The sequence below is a fragment of the Ailuropoda melanoleuca genome, chromosome 16, assembly GCF_002007445.2.
Source record: "Ailuropoda melanoleuca isolate Jingjing chromosome 16, ASM200744v2, whole genome shotgun sequence".
Classification (NCBI taxonomy): domain Eukaryota; kingdom Metazoa; phylum Chordata; class Mammalia; order Carnivora; family Ursidae; genus Ailuropoda; species Ailuropoda melanoleuca.
In genome coordinates, this window is record NC_048233.1 from 19,522,559 (window position 1) to 19,547,513 (window position 24,955).

The 24,955-nt window shown below is 48.5% G+C and overlaps 1 protein-coding gene and 1 long non-coding RNA gene across 2 annotated transcripts; one reads left to right on the forward strand and one right to left on the reverse strand.

The window, feature by feature from the left end:
* Positions 1-3,490: 3,490 nt before the first annotated feature.
* On the forward strand, positions 3,491-6,383 carry LOC117796815. The gene is made up of 2 exons (XR_004621511.1): positions 3,491-4,648; positions 4,764-6,383. It is a non-coding gene; the product is annotated as an uncharacterized LOC117796815 (long non-coding RNA).
* A 2,377-nt stretch (positions 6,384-8,760) lies between these two features.
* Positions 8,761-24,477, reverse strand: LOC105235130 (cationic amino acid transporter 3-like). Its single transcript, XM_034646519.1, is given in 4 exon segments — positions 8,761-9,420; positions 9,422-11,331; positions 21,802-21,896; positions 24,350-24,477. Coding segments are annotated over 2 exon segments (1,794 nt in total). The 5' UTR covers positions 11,144-11,331; positions 21,802-21,896; positions 24,350-24,477; the 3' UTR covers positions 8,761-9,348.
* Positions 24,478-24,955: the final 478 nt, after the last annotated feature.

Sequence of the window (24,955 nt, forward strand, 5' to 3'; positions counted from 1 at the left end):
TTTGTTTTTCCTTTTCAACAATTCCTTGGTGATTCGGGGCCTTTTCTGGTTCCACACAAACTTAAGGGCTGTTTGTTCCAGCTCTTTGAAAAATGTCATTGGTATTTTGATCAGGATGGCATTGAAAGTGTAGAATGCTCTGAGTAGCATAGACATTTTGACTATGTTAATTCTTCCGATTCATGAGCATGGAATATTTTTCCATCTTTTTATGTCTTCCTCAATATCTTTCAAAAGTGATCTATAGTTTCTAGCATATAGGTCCTTTACGTCTCTGGTTAAGTTAATTCCAANTTTTGGTGCTATTGTAAATGGAATCGATTCTCTAATTTCCCTTTCTTCAGTCTCATTGTTCGTGTACAGAAATGCAACTGATTTCTGAGCATTAATTTTGTATCCCACCACATTACTGAATTGCTTTATAAGTTCTGGTAGTTTGGGGTTTAGTCTTTTGGGGTTTCCATATAGAGTATCATGTCATCTGCGAAGAGAGACAGTTTGACTTCTTCTTTGCCAAATTGGATACCTTTTATCCCTTTTTGTTGTCTGATTGCTGTTGCAAGGACTTCTAGTACTATGCTGAATAATAATGGCGAGAGTGGGCATCCTTGTTGTGTTCCTGATCTTAAGGGAAAGGCTTCCAGCTTTTCCCCATTGAGAATATTTGCTATAGGCTTTTCATAGATGGTTTTTATGACTTTGAGGAATGTACCCTCTATCCCTACACTCAGAAGTGTTTTAATCAGGAAAGGATGCTGTATTTTGTCAAATGCTTTTTCTGCATCTATTGAGAGGATCATATGGTTCTTGACTCTTTCCTTGTTGATATGATCTGTCACACTGATAGATTTGCGAATGTTGAACCACCCTTGCATCCCAGGGATGAATCCCACTTGGTCATCATGGATAATCCTTTCAATGTACTGTTGGATCCTATTAGCTAGGATCTGGTTGAGAATTTTGGGTCCATACTCATCAGGGAAATCGGTGTGTAATTCTCCTTTTTGATGGGGTCTTTGCCTGGTTTGGGGATCAAGGTAATACTGGCCTCATAGAATGAGTTTGGTAGTTTTCCTTCTGTTTCTATTTTTTGAAACAGCCTCAGGAGAATAGGTATTATTTCTTCTTTGAATGTTTGGTAGAATTCCCCAGGGAATGGATCAGGTCCTGGACTCTAGTTTTTTGAGAGGTTTTTGATCACAGCTTCAATCTCTTCGTAATTAATTAGCTTGTTTAAAAAAAATCAATTTCTTCCTGTTTCAGTCTTGGTAGTTTATAGGTTTCCAGGAAGGCATCCATTTCTTCCAGGTTGTTTAATTTATTGGCATAAAGCCATTGGTAAAATTTCTAATGATCCTTCCTATTTCATTGGTTTTGGTTGTGACCTCTCCCTTTTCATGCATAATTTTATTACTTTGGGTCCTTTCTCTATTCCTTTGGATAAGTCTTGCCAGTGGCTTATCGATCTTATTTATTCTATCAATGAACTAGCTTCTAGTTCTGTTGATCTGCTCTACTGTGCTCCTGGTTTCTAATTCATTGATCTCTGCTCTAATCTTGATCAACTGCTTTCTAGTGCGTGGTTTAGGCCTGTTCCTCTGTTCCTGTTCCAGCTTCTTCAGGTGAGAATTTAAAAACCGCATTTTAGATTTTTCTATTCTTTTGAGTGAAGCTTGGATGGCTATGTATTTTCCCTTAGGACTGCCTTTGCAGTGTCCCATAGGTTTTGGACCATTGTGTTTTCACTCTCGTTGGTCTCCATAAATTGTTTAAATTGATTTTTGATTTCCTGGTTCATTGAATCATTCTTGAGCTGGTTGGTTCTTAGCTTCCAAGTGTTTGAGTTTCTTTCAAATTTTTCCTTGTGATTGAGTTCCAATTTCAATGCATTGTGGTCTGAGAATATGCAGGGAATAATTTCAGTCTTTTGGTATCGGTTGAGACCTGTTTTGTGACCCATCACATGATCTATTCTTGAGAATGTTGCATGCGCATTTGAATAGAATGAGTATTATTTTGTTCTGGGGTGTAGTGTTCTATATATATCTATGAGGTCCATTTGGTCTAGTATGGCATTCAAAACTCTTGTTTCTTTGTTGATTTTCTGCTTAGATGATCTATCAGTTGCTGATAGTGGAATGTTGAGGTCCCCTACTGTTAATGTATTTTTATCTATATATCTCTTTATTCTGGTTAAGAGTTGGCTTGTGTATCTTGCTGCTCCCCTGTAGGGGGCATAGATATTTATCATTGTCATATCCACTTGTTGGATACATCCTTTAAGAATAATAGAGTGTCCTTCTGTGTCTCTAACTACAGACTTTAGTTTAAAATCCAATCTGTCTGATATGAGAATTGCTACCCCCTCTTTCTTTTTAGGTCCATTGGCATGAAAAATGGTTCTTTATCCCTTCATTTTCAGTCTGGATGTATCTTTAGGTTCAAAATGAGTCTCTTGTAGACAGCAAATGGATGGGTCATATCTTTTTAGCCAATCTGCAACCCTGTGGCATTTTATGGGAGCATTTAGGCCATTCACATTGAGAGTGATTTGAGAGATATGATTTTAATGATGTCATGTTGCCTGTGAAGTCTTTGTTTCTATAGATTGTAACTTTCTGTTCTTTATCACTCTTGGGGCCTTTTTAGTTTTATAGAACCCACTTTAATATCTCCTGTAGGGCTGGTTTTGTGGTTACGAAATTGTTCAGTGTCTGTCGATTCTGGAAGGTCCTTATCTCTCCATCAATTCTGAATGACAGCCTTGATGGATAAAGGATCCTTGGCTGCATGTTTTTCTTTTAAAGAGCTTTAAAAATGCCCCCCCAACCCTTTCTCTCATTCCAGGTCTATGTAGACAGGTCTGACGTAATCCTGATATTTTTGCCTTTGTATGTAAGAAATTTCATTGCCCTGGCCACATTCGTTACTGTATCCTTGGATCTAATATTTGCGAATTGCACTATGACGTGACGTGGCGTAAAGTTGTCATGGTTGAATTTGGGAGGGGTCCTCTCTGCCTCTTGGACACAAATGGTTGTTTCCTTTGCTGGATTAGGAGAGTTTTCGGCTACAATTTGTTCAAATATCTCTTCTAGAACTCTCTCTTTCTCTACCCCCAGGGGGATGTCGATGATTCTGACATTGGAACGTTTCATTGAGTCAGTTATCTCCCATAACCTACATTCTTGAGATTGGATTTTTTTGAGCCAAGTTTCTGCTTTTTCCTTCTCTTCTACCATCCCCTCCTCCAATTTACTAATTCGTTCTTCTGCTTCATTCACCCTGGCCATCAGAGCATCTAGTTTAGACTGCACTTGATTCATAGCATTTTTAATTTCTGCCAGATTCGCTCTCATTTCCACCCTTAGAGATTCTATATTCTCGTTAATATTTTCGTTAATATTTTTTTCAAGCCTACACATCATCTTGACCATTGTTACTCTGAACTCCATTTCTGGTAATTTGGTTATATCCATATCCATCAGTTCTGTGACAGAGGCCACAGACTCATTATCTTTTCTTTGCGGGGGGGAGGGATTTCTCCTTCTCGTCATTCTGATGAGGAAAGTTTGCAGGGTTTTCCAGACCCCAAATTATTGACCAGGACCCAGGCAGTGTGCACTTGTTTTACAGGGACCTTAAGGATGTGGGCTTCTTGATTTTTCAGCCCCACAGCCGGTGTCCCAGCCCTCACTTCCAGGGCTGGCACATCTCTGTCCTTTGTGTTTCTAACACTGTGAGCCGCCCCCGGATCCCACGCACGCCCCCTAGCTCTCTGTTTCAGTGTGGTTCGCCCACACTCTGGAGCCCCGGTTTTCAGCCAGGTTGCGCGCATGCGCTCCCAAGCTCCTGGTATCAGTCCAGTTCCAATGAGCGCTCCAGAGCTCTGGTTTTCAGTCTGGACTCAAGTGTGTTCCCGGGCTTATGGTCTCAGTTGGTTCTCTGGCCCGCTTCCCAGTGCAGGTGGCTACTGCTTCCCAGGGGCCGAGCGCGGCGGCTCCCTCCTGCTTCCATTTATCTTCTGATATCTGTGCGCAGATTCACGGCTCCCCGCTTTGTACCTCAAAACTCAGTGCTGGAGATGTTCATTTGTAGAGATCCAGATGTATCTTCCTGTGTCTCAGGCTAATTCCATGGGTTTTCTGGATGGTCTGGTATCTATCCAGCTCGACTCAGGGCTGTCTATCTTCCAGATGGCAATGAGAATCATTTCTCATCCCTTCCTGAATCAGAAATCTGGTTCCATGGCACAATGCACAATACAAACCTGGCTCATAAATTCCCTTCAAATGTGAAAACACATCCTTCCCAAGAGTCTCATTCCTTCATGACTCTTAAAGGTCCATGTGCCTAGAATTACTGTCCCATTTCTGTTCCAACTTACCTATCTGTCTTCTATTTCCCAAGTTGCTCCATAGGCATAAATCTCCAGGAAGTGTCTCTTGACCAATACCTCTCTCTCTGTTTCTACTAAGACCTTTCATTCCAGAAAAATGATGCTTCACTCTATATCCAGGTCTGAATTCCTCCTATTTCAGGCTGTTTTTCTCTCCATATTGGTTATCAATTCTCTCTCCCCAAAGAAGCATAGATGCACTCACAAGGTTTCTGCACCAGTTTCTCAAAGAAACATCTAAAGGAGTAGGTAAGTATATGGGTAATAAGGCCTCTGGCAGGCTTGCCTGAAGCCACCTACATCCTGTTGGGAACATGAGAAATTCAGCAAGGAACAGTAACTTCCCTCCCTCTCTCCCTCCCAGGGCAGACCCCATAAATAAATACAATAGAAAAACTCTGGCCCTCCTATACCAAAGCATAAAACTGACTGCATCAAGAAGGATGCCTGTTGTGCCCACACTGGGAGCCAGTCTCATCTTCAGGGATTCCCTGGAATCAGGTGGAGATGGTTGTGTCTTCTATCAATTTCACTCTTTCCAGCCCCTCCCCACACCCCATGGGAAGAGATGGAGCAGGACCAGTGGAGGTCATGTCAGGCATTCTCCTGCCCCAGGGCTGTATTGTCCTGTGGCTCCTTGAATGAACAACACTGTTCTTACTGTTGGATCTAGAGGAAATGTAGAAGCTGCTCCTTGTCCTGAGCAAGACTCCACGGGGATGGAGCAGACAGGACAGTCACCAGAACTCAGGCACAGCTGCACAGGACAAAACTACAAGTGCCGGGTATGGTTCTAGATGCTGGGTGCAGATAGAGTTCTGGATGGAGAGAAATGCCGTTTGTCAAGGAAGTCTCCCAGAAGATAGTTTTAAACTGGACATCCATGTACTCCAAGCATGTGCAAAATATTTATGGACCTCTGTCCAAAGCCAAAGACATACCTTGTCATTATGTGTATTATCATCCATTTGTCATTCTGCCTAACATGACTCAGAGCCAATGACTGGTACCCAATTTCTTTCATTCTCAGGTGGCATATCTTGAATTTAATCTTCTGTTGTGCTATTTTAATCTGACCAAAAAGTCAGTATGATTTAAGCTTGAGAAGGGGTCAGGTTAGGAAAAAATACTTTAAATATAGATTTACCATAGATTGTTAATATCTTAATACAAAAGCTACGTTTGTATTATACAAAATACAATAATACAATTATTAATTATATTATTACAATTACAATACAATCAGCTTAATACAATTAGCTACTTTCCCAACTGCTCTTTTATCTTACAAGAAAATCTGAAAGGTAGACTGTTTTTACTGCCAGAGGAATCTCTTTCACAGGATGAAAAGGATCATCATCCATATTTGTGCAAAGAATGTGTATTAACATTTAGTAGTTCACTCATAAGTTTAAGGTAGTAATAATAATATACTTTAAAGACTGACACCAAAGTCTTCTCTTAGCCCTACTGTAAAAGATTGCATGTTTTCTATATGGCATAGAAAAACATACTTGTTTCAGAATGAATGAAAAATAAATCCTTTAGTTTTCCACAAATAAAATAAAATAAAAAAATAAAATAAAGGAGTAGCACATGCTAGCCTGAAGAAAAGGAGAATTTTCTGTACCAAGGGAATATGTAAGGCTCATTCAGTTTAAGATGAATTTATTAAATGCTCATTATGTGCCTGGACCCCATCTGGATGCTCTCTGAGAGCGAACAGAACACACTCCTTACCCATGATCTATAATCAGGAACAGCAACAACAAAAAAAGAAAACAAAGATAACTGTGGTATGCTATTTTTCAATTTCAGATTTATCGAGGTACCATTGATGTATAAAATTGTAAGACGTTTAAAGTGTACATAGTGTTAATTTGATAGACATATAATTGTGGAAGGATTCGTTATGATTTGCCCACTTTGAAAGGATTAATGATGGTATTTTAATATAATGTGTCATTAAATGAAGGTGAGTGTACAAAGGGCCCCTTTGTTTCTCTCCCTTCATCTTTATAATTGAGGAGGCTTCAGCTGGGGTTTTGGTTTTCTAAGTGTGGTGCCTGGACCAGCAGCATCAGCATTACCTGGGATCTTGGTAGAACCTGGGCCCCATCCAGACCTCCTGAATTCCAAACACTGGGAACAGGGCCCCACTGATCTGTTTTCACAAGCCCTCCAGTTGTCATGACACCCCCTGAAGTCAGAGCACCACAGAGCAGAGTACTATTCCTGGCCACTCTCCATAGGCCCTCTCTCACTGGGACCTTGATTAATGAAGTGAAGACATCACATTGAGCATACCAGGCTTAGCTTCTTCCAGTTTTTTGTTGGTCTTCTTTTTTTGTCCAGAACGAAGCTGCCCACTGGACAAATGCAATCCAACCTGCTCATACAGGAGAAAAACTAATAAAGGCACACTCTGTCCTGTGATGGCAGGTGAGGGATGCTCGGCAGCACTGTGAGGAGTACTAAGTCTGTGTAATGTAGTGATACAGAGTAGTGAGCCAATTAGGCACCAGATCTATACCTGATGATTTAATCATCTGCCTCTATGTCATGACTATCAGTTTGTCCAAACATAGGAGGGGGAAATGGGTCATTATTTATTGGATGTGTACAGCTCCAACAAAGGGTTGCAGTGGAAAGTGGGCAGGATATAGGTTCAGATTGTGTGCATTAGAGGGACCTAGTTAAGAGAATAACAGGACAGAAGAACAAGAGGAAATCCTAGAAAAATTTAAGGAAATGGAATTTGAGAAATGATCAGTTGTGACCTCTCCTGTTACAGATAAATAAGCAGGGCATGGAAGGAAAGGAACACAGCAGCTTTTTCAAGGTCACATTGCTAGTTAGTGGTGGAAACAGGAGGAGAACCCACGACATGTTGCTCTCAGCTGTGCACTTTCTGAGCAGGTGGACCAAAGTAGACAACAGTAGAGGAACTTTAAAGTCCAAGAATGCAGATGTTGCTAAGAGAAATGCCAAACCTAGGGATTTTGGCAGTGGGTTCCAAGCCAAAGTGCTTTGTGCTCAGAGGAAAGCTCTGGCTCCCGTCCACCCGTGCATGCTCTGTTCTCCCCTCACACAGCCAAGACGCAAGCTCCACAGCTTGATTCGTTTTCCTGTGTGCTTTTCCTGGTGTTGTTCTCTCTGCCTACAGTCTCTGCCTGCTACACATATATGGCAAAATCCTATCTTTTCTTGGAGAGAGCCAACTCAAATGCCATTCCTCTACAAATACTCTCTGATTTCACTAATCACCCCTCACCTCTGTGCCAGCCAAAAATGATCATTCTCCACTCTGAATTCCCACGACACTTTGTTTGTATGTTACTTATGACAACACTTTGTACTTTTTGTTATAGCTATGCTTTACCCTTATGTTAGAGTATCAGCTTCTTAAGGGCAGGGACCTTATTTCATCTGTTTTTGGTCTTTTTCTAGTTTCTTTTCTTTTTTCTTTTTCTTTTGTTTTTTTAACTGAAGTATAATGAATATGCAGTGTTCTTTTATTACTCTCAGGTGTACAATACAATGATTCAACAATTCCACACTCTTCTCAGCGCTCATCAAGATTAGTGTACTTGTATTTCCCTTTATTTAAATCAACCATTCCCCTACCCATCTCCCCTTTAGCAACCACCAGTTTCTTCCCAGTATTTAGTAGTCTGGGGTGTTTTTTGTTTCTTTGTTTGTCTCTCTCTCTTCTTTTAAATTTTTTTTTAATTCTTAAATTCTACATAAGTGTGAAAACATTTGGCATTTGTTTTACTCAGAATGACATATTTTAATTACCATTATACCCACCCAGTCCAACCATTTTGTTACAAATGGCATGATTCTATTCTTCTTTATGGCTGAATAACAACCCATTGTACATACATATATGCTACATCTTTATCTATTCATCTATCCATGGATAATAGGGCTGCTTCCAAATCCTGGCTATTGTAAATAATGCTGCAATAAACATAGGGATGCAGTATCTTTTCAAATTCATATAACTAAAATGCTTTTGCACACAAAAGGAAACCATCAACAACAACAAAAAAGGCAACCTACTGAATGGGAGAAGATATTTGCAAATGATATATCAATAAGAGGTTAATACTCAAAATACATAAAGAACTTATACAACTCAATACAAAAAAAAAAGTAATCCAATTAAAATATGGGTGAGGACCAGAGTAGATATTTTTCTAAACAAGACAGACATGACCAACAGACACATGAAAAAATGCTTAACATCACTAATAATCAGGGAAATAAAAATTAAAACTTGTAATCAGATACCACTTTATACCTGTCACAATGGCTAAAATAAAAAAGACAAGAAAAACAAGTGTTGGTGAAGATATGGAGAAAAAGGAACACTTGTGCACTGTTGGTGGGAATGTCAATTGGTGCTCTCACTATGGAAAACACTATGGAGATGCCTCAAAAAACTTAAAACAGAACTACCATATGATCCAGTAATTCTGCTACCGTATATTTTCTTAGCTAATCTTACAGTCAATGTGGGGCTCAAACTCAACATCCTTAGATCAAGAATGGTGCTCTACTGACTGAGCCAGCTAGTCACTCCCTTCATTAGCAAATATTTAACCAAAGAAAAGGAAAACACTTTTTCAAGTTTCTTTTAGTACTAATTTTGTAAAAGCCAGCAAGCAGCTATAGACACAACTGAAAAGTAGAAAGTAAAAAACAAAATAAAATAAAAAGGAGAAAGAGCAAAGACACATCCTTCACTGTACCAAAAATACAGAGCTCTATTACAGTTCCCTCACCAATATCTCATAATGAGAGTCCTAGATTTCTATGTGCTCAAGAGTACTCCCATTATTCTGCAGGTGACAAGACTGCATTCAGGTTTGATGACGTCGGGCCAAATATGTACTGGCACTGCAGAAGTCAAGGTCTACAGTTTGGGCCCTTAAGTGGGGTTAAGTGACCAGGATTTGCTGGATCCCATAGCCAAAGTAGATAGCAAAACCAATCAGCATCCAGACACCAAAATCTCAGCCAGGGTCCAGCTGTCATCTGCATCATAAGGTAAACATTCACAAAGATGCTCAGGAGTGGGAGGAGAGGCAGAGCAGGGACCTTAAAGGGAAGGGGAGTGGAGCTCTGTGGCTGTCTCCAGATGACCACAGTGATCCCAGTGATGAGCGCCAGGAGCAGCATGACCACTGTGATAGGACCTGAGTCTCCAGAAAGCAGACCTGGCCAGTGGGCCAGCACCAGGCAGAGGAGAGTCAGCAGCAGAGCAAGCAGTGAGGAGCAAACATAGACAACCCAGCCAGAGAGTGGAGTGGGGGTGGGGCTGCCTGGAAAAAATAGTCCCTGTAGAGTCAGCTTCTCTGCTGCAGGTCCGTTCTCCTCCTGCACCTGTGCTTCATTTCCCCCATTCTCCTGCAGTGCTTCTTCATTTCCCTCCTTCCTACTCTTAGGCTGATATCTGACTATGAGAACACAAAAAGCTACCAGGGAATAAGATATCAGGGTCCCAATTGACCTCAGGTCCAGAAGATCAGTGAGTCCAAAGAAGAATACCGTGATTGCTGCAATAATGCCAAAGATCACAGTGGACACGATATAGACATATGACCTACCATGGATCCCCTTAAGGACAGGGAACAGGAGACGATCCTGTGCCATCATATATATCACCAAACGTATGGGGAATGTAAAGCTCCTGTAGGTGTAGACAAAAACATTACAAAACATTACAATAACTACAACATAGTAGGCAGGGACCCAGCCAATATGGAGAAATATCTCAGGCAAGGTGCTCCCAGGTCGAAGCTGGTAGTAAGGCACCATGAGTGTAAGTGCCGCAGAGACACCGAAATACACCAAAAAGCAGATGAGCAGTGAAACCACAATGGCCATGGGGATGGAACGCTGGGGATTGTGCGATTCTTTGACTCTGGTAACAATAACGCTGAAACCTATAAATGTATAGAAACAAGAAGCTGATCCTCGGAGAAGCCCCTGGAAGCCAAAAGGCATGAATCCTCCAGAGCCCAGAGGGCCCAAGCGAGAGGTGCCATTGAGTCCAGCCTGTACGTAGTCCTCTTCTGTGAGATTCCAGTTGTGCAGGTCCCCCTTAATGAAGCCAGAGATGATGACAAAACTGAGAACCAAAAGCTTCACCAATGTGAACACTTTGAAAATTCTGAAGAACCCATGTCTCCCCACGTACTGAACTTCCATGAAGAAAAACAGAAAGAGGACAAAAAAGTAGTTCACATTGTCTGCAAAGAATTGGGGAACTTGCTCTGAGATGCTCTCATGCAGGGTCTCAGAGATCCGGTTTGTAAACAGGAGATCAAAAGCCATGGACCAGGCCTGGACCACAATGAATGCATCAGCAAAAAAGGAGAGGACAAGGTTCCAGCCAGTGATGAAAGCCCAGAGTTCACCTATAGTGACAAAGTTGTAGAGATATGCTGAGCCAGAATGGGGAACCCGGACACTAAACTCTGCATAGCACAGTCCAGCCAACAGTGAAGTCAGGCCAGCCACCAGAAAGCAGATCACAATGGATGGTCCTGCTTGATTACTGGCCACCTCATTAGCCAGGAAATACACACCAACACCCACTGTGCGGCCCACACCCAGGGCCACTAAGTCCAGAGTGCTCAGGCTTCTGCCAGTTTTATACTCAAACACTTCCTCCAGTGGATGTCTGCGTATGAGCTTTCGACCAAGTCTGCGAAGTGCCTGACGCAGCATTCTAGCTGGAATTGAAGAGGATGCTAAGGATCAGGGAGCTGTAGCAAGCCCAGGGAGCCAACAGTGTTGGATCTGGTTCAGTGAGGCTGAGCGAAGCCAAGCCAGGTTGGGGCTGCCGAGGTCCATTGCTCAGGCTTCAGAGCTGCTGCTCCATATTTCTTCTGGTATGTGCTCTCCTTCCATAATGCCTAGGGAGACAAGAAATATTTACTGAACAATGCTGTTCAGCTAACCATCCAAAACTGAGAAGTCACACGTAATTTGTTGCAGCCCAACTATCATAGAAATTGACACCAAAAGACATTATAGAAAAATCAATCCTGCTTTCCCCCCCGGGTAAAGTACCAAATACCTCCCAACATCCTGCTTTTCTTTAATTCTATTCTTCAGTAGGCCCATGCACAGCATGGAGCCAAACATGGGACCCAACTCACAACCATGAAACCTAATCCTGAGCCAGTATCAGGAGTCGGACTCTCAACCAACTGAGCCATCCCGGCACCCCAACATTCTCCTTTTTTACACACCACATGACATTACCCCTTGGATTCATGAATCATGTAGCTTCATGGACTTATTAGGCGGTAAGACACACAGGGCATGAATGTGTTGTACATGAATTCACAGGCAGTAAGTGTGCACGGTGATTGAGTGTGAGTAATAGCACATTAATTCATGAACTAGAGGGCCTTGCTGCAACTACAGACCCATGTTTTATATATCATCAGAGTTTCAAATACAAATATTGGTCTCTCAGTCTTAAAACTCTTAGCCCAAAAATCTGCTACCCAAGGATAGATGTCACTTTGGTCCCCTTTCTCCTCATTCTGCATCATCTATTCAGCTGTACTGATGGCCAAGAACGTGTAGTTCATTCTTCCCTTTACCCACCTATACCCACACAGGCTCTGTGAACAGAGAGGAAGAAGGAGAAAGGGGCAGGGCCTTCATAACCACCTGCAAGAAGGAGAGGACAGGCTTTCTGGGAAGAAAACACTGGAGAGATGGCGGCAGCAGCCAACCCAGGGTCCATGACTGAGAAGGAACAGGAGCCAGGAAGGTGGTTTTTTGAATTCTGAAATCCAATACATCTCACCTAAAACATCCAGGCAAAACTCACTATAATTTTTATGTCCTCAATTACATGAGTGTGACCCATAGGGAGAAAAATAGGTCACGTAGCTCAGTGGCTCACAACCGAAACAAATCCTTTGTTTCCTCCTCTCTAGTTTCCAGGAGAGAAGGTGAGCTCACTTCTGCAGACAGTCTCCTCACTGGCCACACTGTGCCCTATACACACCCTGCACCATGTGTGATGTCAGCTGCACAGGGGCCACAGGTGACAGGTGACAGTGACCCCCTCTGGAAAGCACCTGGAGGAAGCATGCTTGTGAGAGGTGCAGCAAGGCCTTCAGCGATGTCTCCCATCCAAATGACCGGGGCTGGAGCACTGGGACTAGGAGCCCCACCCATGCCCAGTGTGCCAGCAGTGCACAAGCACAAGGACCCCATGAGCTGTCACATACACACAGAATACAGGAGGGCGCAGTGCACAAGCCCTACAGCTGCTCCCAGTGTGGCCAGAGCAGCTCCCCCAGGATCACCTCATCAGTCATGCTCACCATGCGCTCCACAGACAGCCCTTCACATGTGACGTGTGTTGCAGTTTTTGCTCCGAAGGATCTACTGCAGCACACACAGAACCGCACGAGGACAGGTGCAGGGTCACGTGTGTGGCAAGATGCTAAGCACGGCTGCTATTTCCCACCACGTGCAGATGTGCTGCCAGGATGTCACCGTGTCTGTGAGCTCCGCAGCAGAGGTACTGGTGAGCTCTGTCCCAGGACAGCAGTGGTGACTGTGGCCTGGGAGACCTGACCCCACACACCTGTCCTCCCGGTTCTGCTGAAGCCCTCTGGACAGAGGGCTGGTATGGCAGAGGACAGGGGCGTCCACTGCCCTCACCCCCTCTCCTCTCTGTACCCCCTGCCCTGCCCTTCCAGATCTGTGAGCCTTCTCCTTGATGCTCCCTGTTCTCCTTCTTCTTCACCCCTCCTGTTATTATCTGCTGCCCCTCCTGGGGACTTAGTACTTTTGTTTTTTACCAGAGGAATGGAGGGGGGTAAGGAGGAGAATCATAGATTCTGCCCCAAAGTGGGGAAAAGGTAGGACTGGAGATGGGGCAGAGGCAGGGAAGACAAGGGCACTCCCTTCAGAAGGTGGGGATGTTTGGGTTCATCATCCTACTTAAGATCCCTCAGGGTAAAACAAGTCAAGGGAGCAGAATAAGGAGCCACTAGTGCCAGAGGCGGGACAAGAGATGGAATTTGAAGGCACCAGGGTAAACAAGAGGATCCAGTCAGTGCAGGAGCTTCCTGGCAGTGGGCGGACTGGAGCCACAGTGACCCCATCCCTCGGCCCCCCACTCCATCCCTGACTTTTTCTCCTCAGCCCACTGCCCTGGATGAAGCTGTGGCCCTGGCCATGTCACCTTTTCCTATGTCCCTTGCATGTTCCCACCCTTTATCCTTCCTATTGTATGTAGCTATTATAGTAAATATAATTTAAAAAAAGAAGAAGAAGAAAAGAACTGGCCCAGGGCTGGGGGTGCAGAGGACGCAGAGTTGGGGACATAAGTCTCTCCTGGAGGAGGGGACAGAATAGGAACCTGGCAGGTGGAGCCCAACCAGGTGATGTCACAGGAAGTATCTGAACCTTGATGGGGGAGGAGGGAAGAGGGGAGGAAGCAGGGGTGTGAGCCAGAGACAGGGAAGAGGCTGAGACACAGAGATAAGAGAAGCAGGGAGAGAGCTGGGAGGGAGGGCAGAGAGGGAGCAGGGGTGGAGGAGGCAGCACAGGAGACAGACAGGAGGACATGTGGGACACATGGAAAGGCTCGCAGGGTGAGACTCACACAGATGTGATGGGAAAAGAGACCCTCAGACAGTGAGGAAGGGAGGCAGGGAGGGGAACAGCCAGAAGGGAGAGCTGAGGGCAGCTCCGGTCTGGGAAATCTCAGACCACAGAATATCTGGAGTCAGAGAGACAGACAGGCCCACAGACAGACAGATGTGCTGACAGAGATGAAGGTGAAGGAGTTCAGGATGGAAGGAAGCAGACAGGGCTGCAGGGAGGAGGGAGAGGGAGCAGACACAGAGAGTGGAGGCAGGTGTGCTGCAGGAGGGGAGCCAGGCCAGGGAGGGGGCTGAATATTGGCTCCAGGAGCCTCTTCCCTCTCACCTGACTCCTGCTGAGCCCGGGCCCCTCTCAGGAGCTGTTGCTGCTGGAAGGGCCCAGAACGCTGAGAGGATGAGGCTGCTGCCAGGGCTGCCCCAGGCTCCCTCCCAGTGCCCCCCTGGGACTCCCAGAGGCCCCACATGGATATGGACACTGCTTACTTTCTCAGGGTTCATGCTGCTTGGCACGCCTAGTACAGATGAGTTGGGGTAAGGAAAAAGGGAAACTGAGGCAAGGGAGGCTGACAAGCCCTGGAGAAGGTGCTGGACACACTGGTTAGGGATCTCATGGAGGAGAGAGGGAGGAGAGGTTAAGGACTGAGAGCTGAAGAAGCACCAGGCACAGTATGAGCAAAATAACACCACAGTGACTGGGGTCAACAGTGTAGACACGTTCTGAGTAGTCCGGATCAATACCTTTAAGCAGCTCCTCACTAAAGGGCCCCCAGTAATACACATAGAAACCCACAAAAGGAAAAAATGAGGCATAGAATTGTGACCTTGAGGCCAGTGTCCATGCTGGAATCGAGGTTTTAAGGGACCAGTGATGTAGCAATGAGCCAAGTGTATGAAGACCTAAGACTTAGCATGGCAGCTGGACTCTGCCTTTTCCCCCAGGCTTTCTTGGGGCTCTGCAAAGATCAGCTCCCCCAGCTCCTCTCAGGACCAGAGCAGACCTCTAGATCATTAACTCAAGCATTGGAAAGGGGACTAGTTCTCCCCGCCCCCTTCCCCCAGCCACATTTCAAGGTCCCAGAGGCCAGATGTCTGCTTACAGCTAGACCAAGAAGTCCCTCTAGCAGCAGGAGGGAGGGTGGAGAGGGAACCTTCCAGAGAAGTCTTGAAGAGAAAGCCTGGGAGCAAACCCCACTAGATCCACCCCACTCCTATGGACACTTCGAATTGTACAAAGTTCAGAATATCCAGACCTTACAGGTAATTAAAGCCAGGAGATTCAAATTTCTTCTCAATTTCTACCCTTTACCCTCCTCCTTCCCCATGGACACATCTTTTATGAAATGCACTAAACGTGATCCTGGAATTTAGGAACTGTCTCCACTAGGGAGATGGGCTTCATTTCAGCAAAGAAATTTAGAATACACCTTGGAAAGGATTTCCTTAGAGTTAGGGCAGGTAAATGCTAGAACAACACACACACGCACACACACACACACACACACACACACACAGGACAAGCTAACTTGGGCACGCACATCTCCCGACAACTGTGCACAGACACATCACTGTCCAACACATCTCATGGCTCCCTCCAGGGGCCTCAGTTCCAATTCTAGCAACTTCAGAACACCCAGTCTGGCTGCGAACATCTGCCTCCCCACACCCCTCCATGCTGGTCTCCAATCCAGCTGTTTATTCCAGGTCAGCACAGCTGGCTCCTGTCTGGCTTTGGTTTGCTCATCCTGCTTCAGAAGCAACAGAGAGAGGTTCTCCTCCTCTTGTCCTCCTCCATCCCTGCCCTGCTGGGTTTCTTCTTCTATACCCCCTCATGACTCTCCTCCTCCAGGCAGCCTTCCCTGATGAACTCACTGACTCTGATTCTGAATTCGCCTGGTCTTCACACATGTGGGTCTGTGCTGGGTGAGTGTCAGTGGGTTATTCTGCATATGAGTGAGCAGGGAGGGGACATCAGCAGGATCTCTTGACCAAGTATTTCAGGCAAATGCCAGGCCTCCCTCTCCAGCACCAGGCTGGGGGTGCTCCTGGGAGCTCTGCTACCTGGCTGTAACAAACACACAGAAAAAAGACATTGGGGCTCCAGCAGCCATGAGGAATGTCCCCTTCTGTCACAGGCTGCAGTGTCTCCTTCACAATGACCTTCAGAGCCACGTGGGAGGAGGCCTGTCCTCCACTGTGTCTGCCCACATCCACCTGGTTTTCCACGGGAAATACTGCTTCCCAGCTGGGTCCTCACCTTCTTCTCCAGCCTTGGAGAACCCTGGGCAATTCTCAACACTTAGATCCCCCATAAAGGACACCCCTGTGTCCCTGGTGAGGAGGCTCAGAGCGGCCCTGCAGGCTGGAAGGGATCCCCACAGAGGAGCCAGCATGAGCCGGCCTCCTGCAGGGGCACCTGTCAGCACCACTGGGAGGAAGGTGACAGGCAGGGGGACAGGCTCACTGCATTGAAAACGGAAGAGAGGGACAAGGTCACCCTGAGAAGCACTCATGACCACCTCCTCACCTCACCCCAGGCTTGTGTCAGCCCAGCCCAGCTCTCTGGGGAGACAGGAGCCCTGCTTGCCTCCCCCCTGCCCCTGATCTGCTTCTCCACAGCCCTGGCTCCCCCTGTCCCCCTCCCTCCTGCAGTGAGTGGTGCCTCCCTGTCCCTGTCTCTCCTGCACCCCTGCCTCCAGCAGTGTCCTTCTCCACCTCTGTCCCTCTCTGTCCTCTATCCCTTTCTCTGCTCCCTTTCTCACTCTCAGCTTCTCTCCCTCTGATCTCAGTCTGGGCTCTGCCATTTCTTTCCCAGCTCAGTCTGTCTCTAACTTGCATCTTGTTTATGTTCTGCCCTCACTGCTCAGAGCAGGGGCTGCAGAGGGACGGGGTGTGGGGGTCCCTTCAGCACCAGGGCACTCTGGCCTTGTGACTAGAGCTCCAAACTGCTGGGTTCCTCACACACACACACACACACACACACACACACACGTACACAGCAACCTCTCCTCCCACCAGAGCCCCAGGTCCTGAGAGGACAGCAAAGCCCTTGACTCAGAGCCTGCACCCTCCCCCCCACACCACTACATGCCCCTTCTCCCTGTGCCCCTGCTGTCCCACCTCCTCTTTCCCTTCTCTGTCTCCCTCTCCCTCCCTCTCTGTGCCCAATTCTCTGGCTGTCTCCTCACCCTGACCCTGTGTTATGGATCTCTCTTTGACTCTTGGTCCTTCTGCTGTCTCTGAGTCCATGTGTCTCTACTATCTCTGGCCTCTGGGTATCTCTCTGTGTCTGTCTTGGATCCTTTGCTCTGCTCTCTGAAGGCTCCTCTCTTTCCTGTCTCCTGTCTCTGGCTCTGTCTCCCTGTCTGTCTGTTCCACTGCCCACTGTCTGTCTCTGATGACTCTGTGTCTGGGTCTTTGGACTCTCTAGATCCTAGGACCGACTCTATCTTATCTTTCTCCTCTGCTGCTCTGGGCATGAAATGCTGGGCCTTTCCCTCCCTGTTCCTGTGTTCATATCTCCCCTTCCTGCCTCACTACCCAAGTGTCCTAGGAATTCAGGGCTGGGCTGACACATAGGGTACACAATGGACGTACCTGGCAGTCCTCTGTGTGGAAGGTGCATGGCTGAGAGACGACTGCAGCACTCTGCTCCTCACAGAACATTCTCCATGACCCTAGATGCAGGTTTCCACCCTGCCTGCCATGCTGGCTGGTCAGGCCCTGAGGCTTGGCCCTGACCTTCCCCAGTTCACCCATTGGGAGACACTGGAAATTCTGGGAGGGCACGCCAGGTCCCCTCAGTCAGGTATCTGTGCATCTAGAGCATTCTGTGAGAGGAGGAGGGAAAAGAAGTAGAAAGCCAACTGGAGGTGCTTTGCCAGAGGGGCTGCGGGGGTGAGCGGAACAGAAAGCCGGGGAGCTCTGCCTCTGCATCCCGGCCAGCACCGCCCAGCGGCTCCTTGCAGCCCTCACACAGACACACTTGGGGCCACCGGTCCAGGGAGGAGGTGCAGCAGGTCTTCAAGGACAGGAAGGGGACAGACAATATGTGTCCCTCTTTCATCCACTCAGGCACCTGTAACCCTTCCTTGCACAGGAAGCTCTCCATAAAGTCATTGGCTCCTGTGTCACCAGCTCTCCCAAACTAAGCCCCTAAATCAGTGGAACTCAATCCCTTTCAATACTCCTTCTAACACCCCCACCCCCACTCCCTCACCCCCAGCCCCTCAGTATCTGTCCCCAGGACAGTGTCCCCTGCCAAGCCTTCCCAGCACCCCAGGGATCACAGACCCCAGCTCAAATCCCACTCATCCCAACCCTCCTCCTCCCTCATTACCTCCTGTCTCCCTCTCCTCCTCTCCCTTCACTCGCATCCCAGTGCAACTTGGCCCGTGGGTGTCTCCCCAAGGACAGGCAGTCACTAATGAGCACTGAACACTAGAAGGGGAGGCCCAGGGCAGCCAGGTGGGGGAGGGGATTCCAGAGCTAGAGATAAGGAGTCCTGTCAGCATCTGTCACATATGCCATCTCCTCCAGCATCCCTGTCTCCTGTCTCCTGCCTCCGACCAGTCCATCTCCTGCAGAGGCTGAAGGCCTGAGCTCAGGTGCAAATTCATGGAATCTAGAGTCCTAATGCCTGGTCTGCTTCAGACCCATTTTCTCAAGGATGTCACTGCCCCGACATATTTCTTTGACAACTCACAATGATCCTGGGATCTCAGGTTGTAGATGGAACCCAAGGAGGAAGAGACATTGCTCTCTGCTCAAGATCTTCATCTCGGCCCTTTGTCTCCACTGCACATCCCCAAAGGCAGAACTAAAACCTCAGTCAATGGCAAAGAGGGTGAAATCTCAACAGGAGTTTCCCAGTGTTAAGAAGGACCTGAGTGCCCCCAGAAACCAGGGGAGATGGCGGGAATGTGGGGTTGGATGATCAAACATCCTTTCTCCTAATACACGCAATTTCCACCAGGGGGCGGGGGACTCTGAGCTGGGAACTTGAGGGGAAGCTTCTCAGCAGCAACCTACAAATGGCTCGGCGGCCACAAGAGGGCGGCAGAGAACGGCGCTCCCTGAAGAGCCGGCCCTGGGCCCTGGGAGCTTAGACAGGGCTGGGATGCCCAGGCAAGGGGGGGGGGTCTGTGGCTCCAGCAAGAGCCAGGAATTTCTGAATTCAGGAAACCCCTCCTGCTGCCCTTCCCACTGGAACCCCTTATTTCCTTCGGAACCTGAAATGCCATCCCCACTCCAGCCCCCTTCCATTTTCTGGTCCCCAGCCCTGGGGCTGCTGGTACAGAAGGGCCACCTGGCTTTTTCTTTATGGTTGTACAGCAGGTGACATCCCAGCTCCCAGAGCTGATGCCTCACAGGGGCCCCGCTGAGAACTAGAGCCAGAACTGGAACCCACGTGCTCTTGATTCCCACTGCAGGGTCTTCCCGTGGGTGCTGACCGCCGCTCCTAAAAGCAAAGCACATTTCATGGGCCCAGTGGGAAGCCAGCTCACAGCCCTGGGTTCACACCCCGATGTCACAGCTCCCCCTTCCCATGTGACCTATGTCACACACAGAACTGGGCACAGAGGACTGTTCACCACGGAGCACAGACACGTGGGCCACACACACCATGCTGTGCACACCCCCATCCTCAGCACACACCCCCCTCTGCTCCTGAGTCCCACAGCCCCTGCCCCCTCCTCCTACTTCCTGAGCTGTGAGAGGACCTTCTCCTCATTCATCATGTGCTCTTTGCCCTGTGTTTCCAGAGGCTCCTCACAGCTGCACACAGGGAAGTCCTTTCCCTGCTCTAATCTGCTCCCTCCTACCACAGGCCTGTTTCCAGTACTCCTGGCACAGCCTGGAGTGACAGGGGAACCAGAGGGAAAACTGGAGGTCTCTGAGCACTCTTTTCCGAATCTGCCCTGCTGATCACTGTCCTCCTGCCCAGGAAAGGTCTGACTCATCTGTGACCCACCAGGCTTTACCCACATCCTCTCAGTGTCCCTACACTCTGACCCACGTCCCTATCCAGAAGAAACTACTCCCGTGCTGGGGGGAGGGGACACTGGTCTCTAAATTCACAAACTCAGCCTGGGCTTATAGGACACAAAGTACAACCCGAGGATTTGATTTAGACTCAGTAGGAACTTCCCAGCACAATGGGTGTGAAAGCCTCAGCTTGTATGAAACGCAGTAAGAATGCACACATGGCCTCACCAGAGGCCTCCAGGAGACAAGGACTTGTTCTGCACCTGTCTGGGTGGTACTGACTAGAGACAGAAGTCTTCACTGTGATTCAGGTCATCCCAGCCTGAGTAGGGGACACACAAGGACTTCTGGGGACTCTGAGGCCCTCAGGCAGAATGGGTGGAGCCCAGAGTTAGGAACTGCAGCCTGGTTCCATCATTCCCAAATCCTGGGGGTGGGGGCGGAGAGAGAGGAGGCCTGAACCCTCCACTGTCTGGCCTCCCTCCCACGCTGCCCTCCCCTGTTATGGCCCTCCCTGGTCAGAGTAGGACCTCTGAGCTCTTCCCATGCAGCCCTGAGTGCAGGTCTCAGGCCCCAGTCTCCACCCAGCCTCAGACCCAGGACCCTGAGGCCACTCCCCTGTGCCTGGCAGGACAGACACACCCACTGCTCAGGCTCCCATCCCCCATACTGTCAGCACTAACACCCTTCCTCTCTGTCAGAGCTCATTGCATTTTTATGAAATTAGTTCCACAAATGACCAGTTTCTCACAATCTCCACTTTAGATTCTTTATTTAGTATAATTTTTAATTCTCCTCTTTTGGGGTGGCTCAAATAAGGAGTCACACTTGGAAGTGAAGAAGTAAATAAAATGGCTTCTCTTAGTGCCTTCTGTCAGGCGGTTGGAGGAGAGGGGAAGTGGTTCTGTGGGTGGTGTACCTGTGACTGCAACTGTGTATTAGACAAGAGGGTAAAAAACAGGAGGGGATTTCCTTGCAGCTGCTGTTTCTCTTTCTGTGCAAACCTCTTCTGACTGTAGCAGATGTAAAGGGGCTCCACGGCAGCCCAGCATCTCAGCCATGAACTTTCCAGAAAGAAGCTCCTTAAGTTATCCGTGAGAGAAGATGAAAAATAAATCTCAGGGTTTGGTACAAATGCACCAACCAGGGCCAAGGGTGGAAGGCAGCTGGTTCCTTAGTGCTGATTAGCTCCTTCAGGATTCCTGTAAGTGCACACGCACACACACACACTCACCATATCAGGTAAGTCTAAAACTATGCCCATGTTTGTAGACATATCGACAGAAACGTACCCTACTCCATGGTGCATATTTCCACTCAAATTCAAACACATATGTCCACATATTGGGTCCACACTCATGGCTTTCAGTGAGGAGCTTTATGAATATATGCACCCAGCATCGCCCCCTTTCCTGGCTCCTGACTGCTGGGTGGGGCCCAGGGAAGGTGAAGGAGAGAGTGTCTGAGTAAGAGCTGCGTGCGTCTCTGAGTGTGTCTCTGCCACAAACACATAGAAATTGGTTTTTCATTATTCACTACTGGAATTATCCACTGTCTTTCAATTACCTCTGTGCCGTCAAGTGTCAATGATCATCTAATCCTTCCTGAGCCCCTATTCCTTGCGGAGAACAGCTCGGGGATTCCAGGCACAAAACTGCTCAAACGAGGTACAAATCCAAGCCGCACTATTCACTTTGCACAAATGACTTACCTCTCTGAGCCTTAGTTTCAACTTTTGTGAAAAGAACAATCACTCACCTCATTCAACTCTGTATGAAAGACGTGCTTATGTAAAGTGTTTGGAGTACTCAGCAAATTGTAGTTATTATAAGCTCATCATCATTATTTTGGGGCTGTGGACATAGAAAGAAGTAATTCATAAGAGAGATGTTCCATCATTCCCAATTCCTGGGGGTGGGGGCAGGGAGAGAGCAGGCCTGAACCCTCCACTGTCTGGCCTCCCTCCCATCCTGCTCCCCCATCTTTATGGCCCTCCCTGGTCAGAGCAGGGTCTCTGAGCTCTTCCCATGCAGCCCTGAGTGCAGGTCTCAGGCGCCAGTGTCCACCCAGCCTCAGACCCAGGACCCGGAGGCCACTCCCCTGTGCCTGGCAGGACAGAGACACCCACTGCTCAGGCTCCCATCCCCCACATCCCCAGCACTAACAGCCTTCCTCTCCTGGCCTCACCCCTCCCCCCACCCCATAGCACAGCCTGGAACCTGCTGCAAATGTGCACAAATCAAAAACATCTGCAGCTGTGAGTCTTCAGGCTCCCCTGGGACAGCGCGTGCACGCGCACACACACACCCGTGCACATGCAAATACAAACACAGATGCTCACATTCATACACACACACAAACACGTACCCTCAAAATACACACATATACACACCCATACATCACACTCTCACATGTATGTAACACAAAGACACACGCTCACATTTACCGACATGCACACCCAGACTTACACACTCTGACCACTCATCAAACACACTTGTGCACACATGCGCACCACTCTATTCCTTTCTTCTAAGGCTCCAGAGCCAGTCCTCTGGATCCTAGAGATCTAGAATGTGCAGTGGAAAGCAGGGAAACCCACAGGGAACCTGTTTCCAGTTTCCTGGCCCACACTGCAGCTCCCCTGCTCTATCCCCCTTCCTGCCACCAGAGTCTCTGGGACTGTGGCCCAAACCGTGGAAGCACAACCTGCAGAGATCACTCAGTCCTTCGCACAACGGACACTTGTGAGCACCTACCTACCGCCCCCCACCCCACCCCCACTACCAGGCCTGCAGCTGAGGGAGACACGTAAAAGAGCAAGATCTTCTGCCCAGTGGTGTGGGGGAAGAGCAAAGCTCAGGAGCCAAGGACCTGAGTTCAAATCCTGCCTTTGCCTCTTCATATGCTGTGTTATTTTGGGCCCTTCGCATAACCTCTCTGAGCCTCAGTTTCATCACCTGTAAGGTGGGATTATTAAATTTTACCTAATACCTCTGTGAAGATTAAGGCAGATAAAGTTTGATCAGCAGTGTGTCCACCTGTGGAAACCACCCCACTCCAGTTCCCCGACCCTGTGGGGAGTGTCTCCCCAATACCCTTCCAGTCCTGCTGTCCCTGACACAGAAACCCCATCTCCTTCAGCCTCAGGCCCTCAGTTGAACACACCTAGGGAAACTTCATTTCTGACTAGGCCAGCTCCATCTGACTCCCCCGCCCTGGCCCTGCCCCCTACCCTCCTGGTCCCTAGTGCCTCTTCCCCTTTGCAGGTAGCCTTTTCCCTAACAAAATTTAACACAGCTGGCCATGGCTAAAAAGGTTGGGATGGAGCACTAGGCCCTCGAATCAGATGGATATGAAGGGTTAATCAGCACGCAAGGAGCAAACCTGCAGAAAGTCATCCTGAATGTCCCTGAATTACACCAATTCCAACGCATTCTTTATAGGCAGACAGCGTGAGAGACAGTTATAGGACAGGACCTAATGTACTAAGCAGTCAAGGGAGAGACTGTGTCGCCCCACAAATACTAAACAACCCTTTGGAAGAAACCCCACTAGATTCTGTGCTCAGACTGGGAAGCAGCCCAGTGGCTCCCACCCAGATGGGCACCCCCTGCAGTGCCTTGGGCCAAGGGGAGCTGGGATGGTTGCCCTACCCCTGCTGCTCAGGTGGCCTCCTCCTCCCCCTCCAGAGTCAAGCCTCAGCCTGAGTGGGAAATGGCTCTGAGGTCTTACCTCACCTTCCTGGGACCCTCCAAGGACCCGCAAAGACCCTTGGTTTCCCCGCCACAGGCTTACTCTGTACATACTTCCAGGCTCTGCTTCTGAACTGCTGTCTGCTTCCCCTCGTCCCAGTGGGATCCTCCTGCAGTCCTCCTTCCAGACAACTGGTCGCCCTGACCATATCTGAGCTTCCATTTGCCATTGCCCACCCTGGTGCCTCCACCTCCCCCCTGCCCACCCCCATCCCTCTGACCCCTTCCTTGCCCACCTCCAGCTCTCTCCCCTCCCACTTCAATGACCTTCCACTTCCCCAGACTGCCTCCCTCCCCTCCTGGCTCACCTCCCCAGACAACCCCCACCTCCCAATGGGCTCCACCTCTCCATTACCTCCATCTTTCCAGCCTGCTACATCCCTCCATTTTGCTCCATTTCTAGTCATTTCTACATCTGCTTTCACACCTCTCCCACCCTTCAGAATCTAGGGAGTAGAGCAGGGCTCAGAGTTCAGTGAAAGGAAGGACATTTACCCCTTTCTCTCTCCTCCTGCCCTCTGCCTGCCCTCCCCCCTCTCTTCCTGCATGCAGACCTGGTCCAGTCAGGTGTTAAGAACCGAAGAGACATCTCTCCACCAACAAAGTGACCTGCTGTGGTGCGCAGAGGAACAGTATGACCAGGGGGAAACCTGCTAGGCACTTCCTTCTCACTGGGGAAGCCCCACCCACCACAGCCAGCCCAGCCCTGCCTGAGTATCATGGGGGGGGGTTGCCAGGGTCCCCACAGCTTGGCTCTGCCCCAGGACCCATGGGACCCTTGGGATGCCTGGGACCTCCAAATGGCCTAAAGACCTGTTGACCCCAAAGCCACTCTGTCTCAGGACAGGACAGAGGCAAAAGGTGACTGTTCCTCATCAGGTCTTCCCATGGCCTCCACCTCCACTCTGGCTGGAGGGAGACTCCCCCTCCGCTCCCAGAGTGATTCTGCAGGAGAGAAAGGACCCTGCTCAGCCTCTGCCGCTTTTCTCCCCACAGATCACTGACATCTGAGAGGGAGGGTAGAGGACTCAGGAATGAGGCTGGACTCAGGAATGGCTCCTCCCCATTCTCTCCCCTTCCCCTCTGGGCCACCTGGAGAGAATGTGCTCTAAGACGCCCTGAGCCTAGAGTCCTCCCTAAGCTGAGGGGGTGTCCTCCCC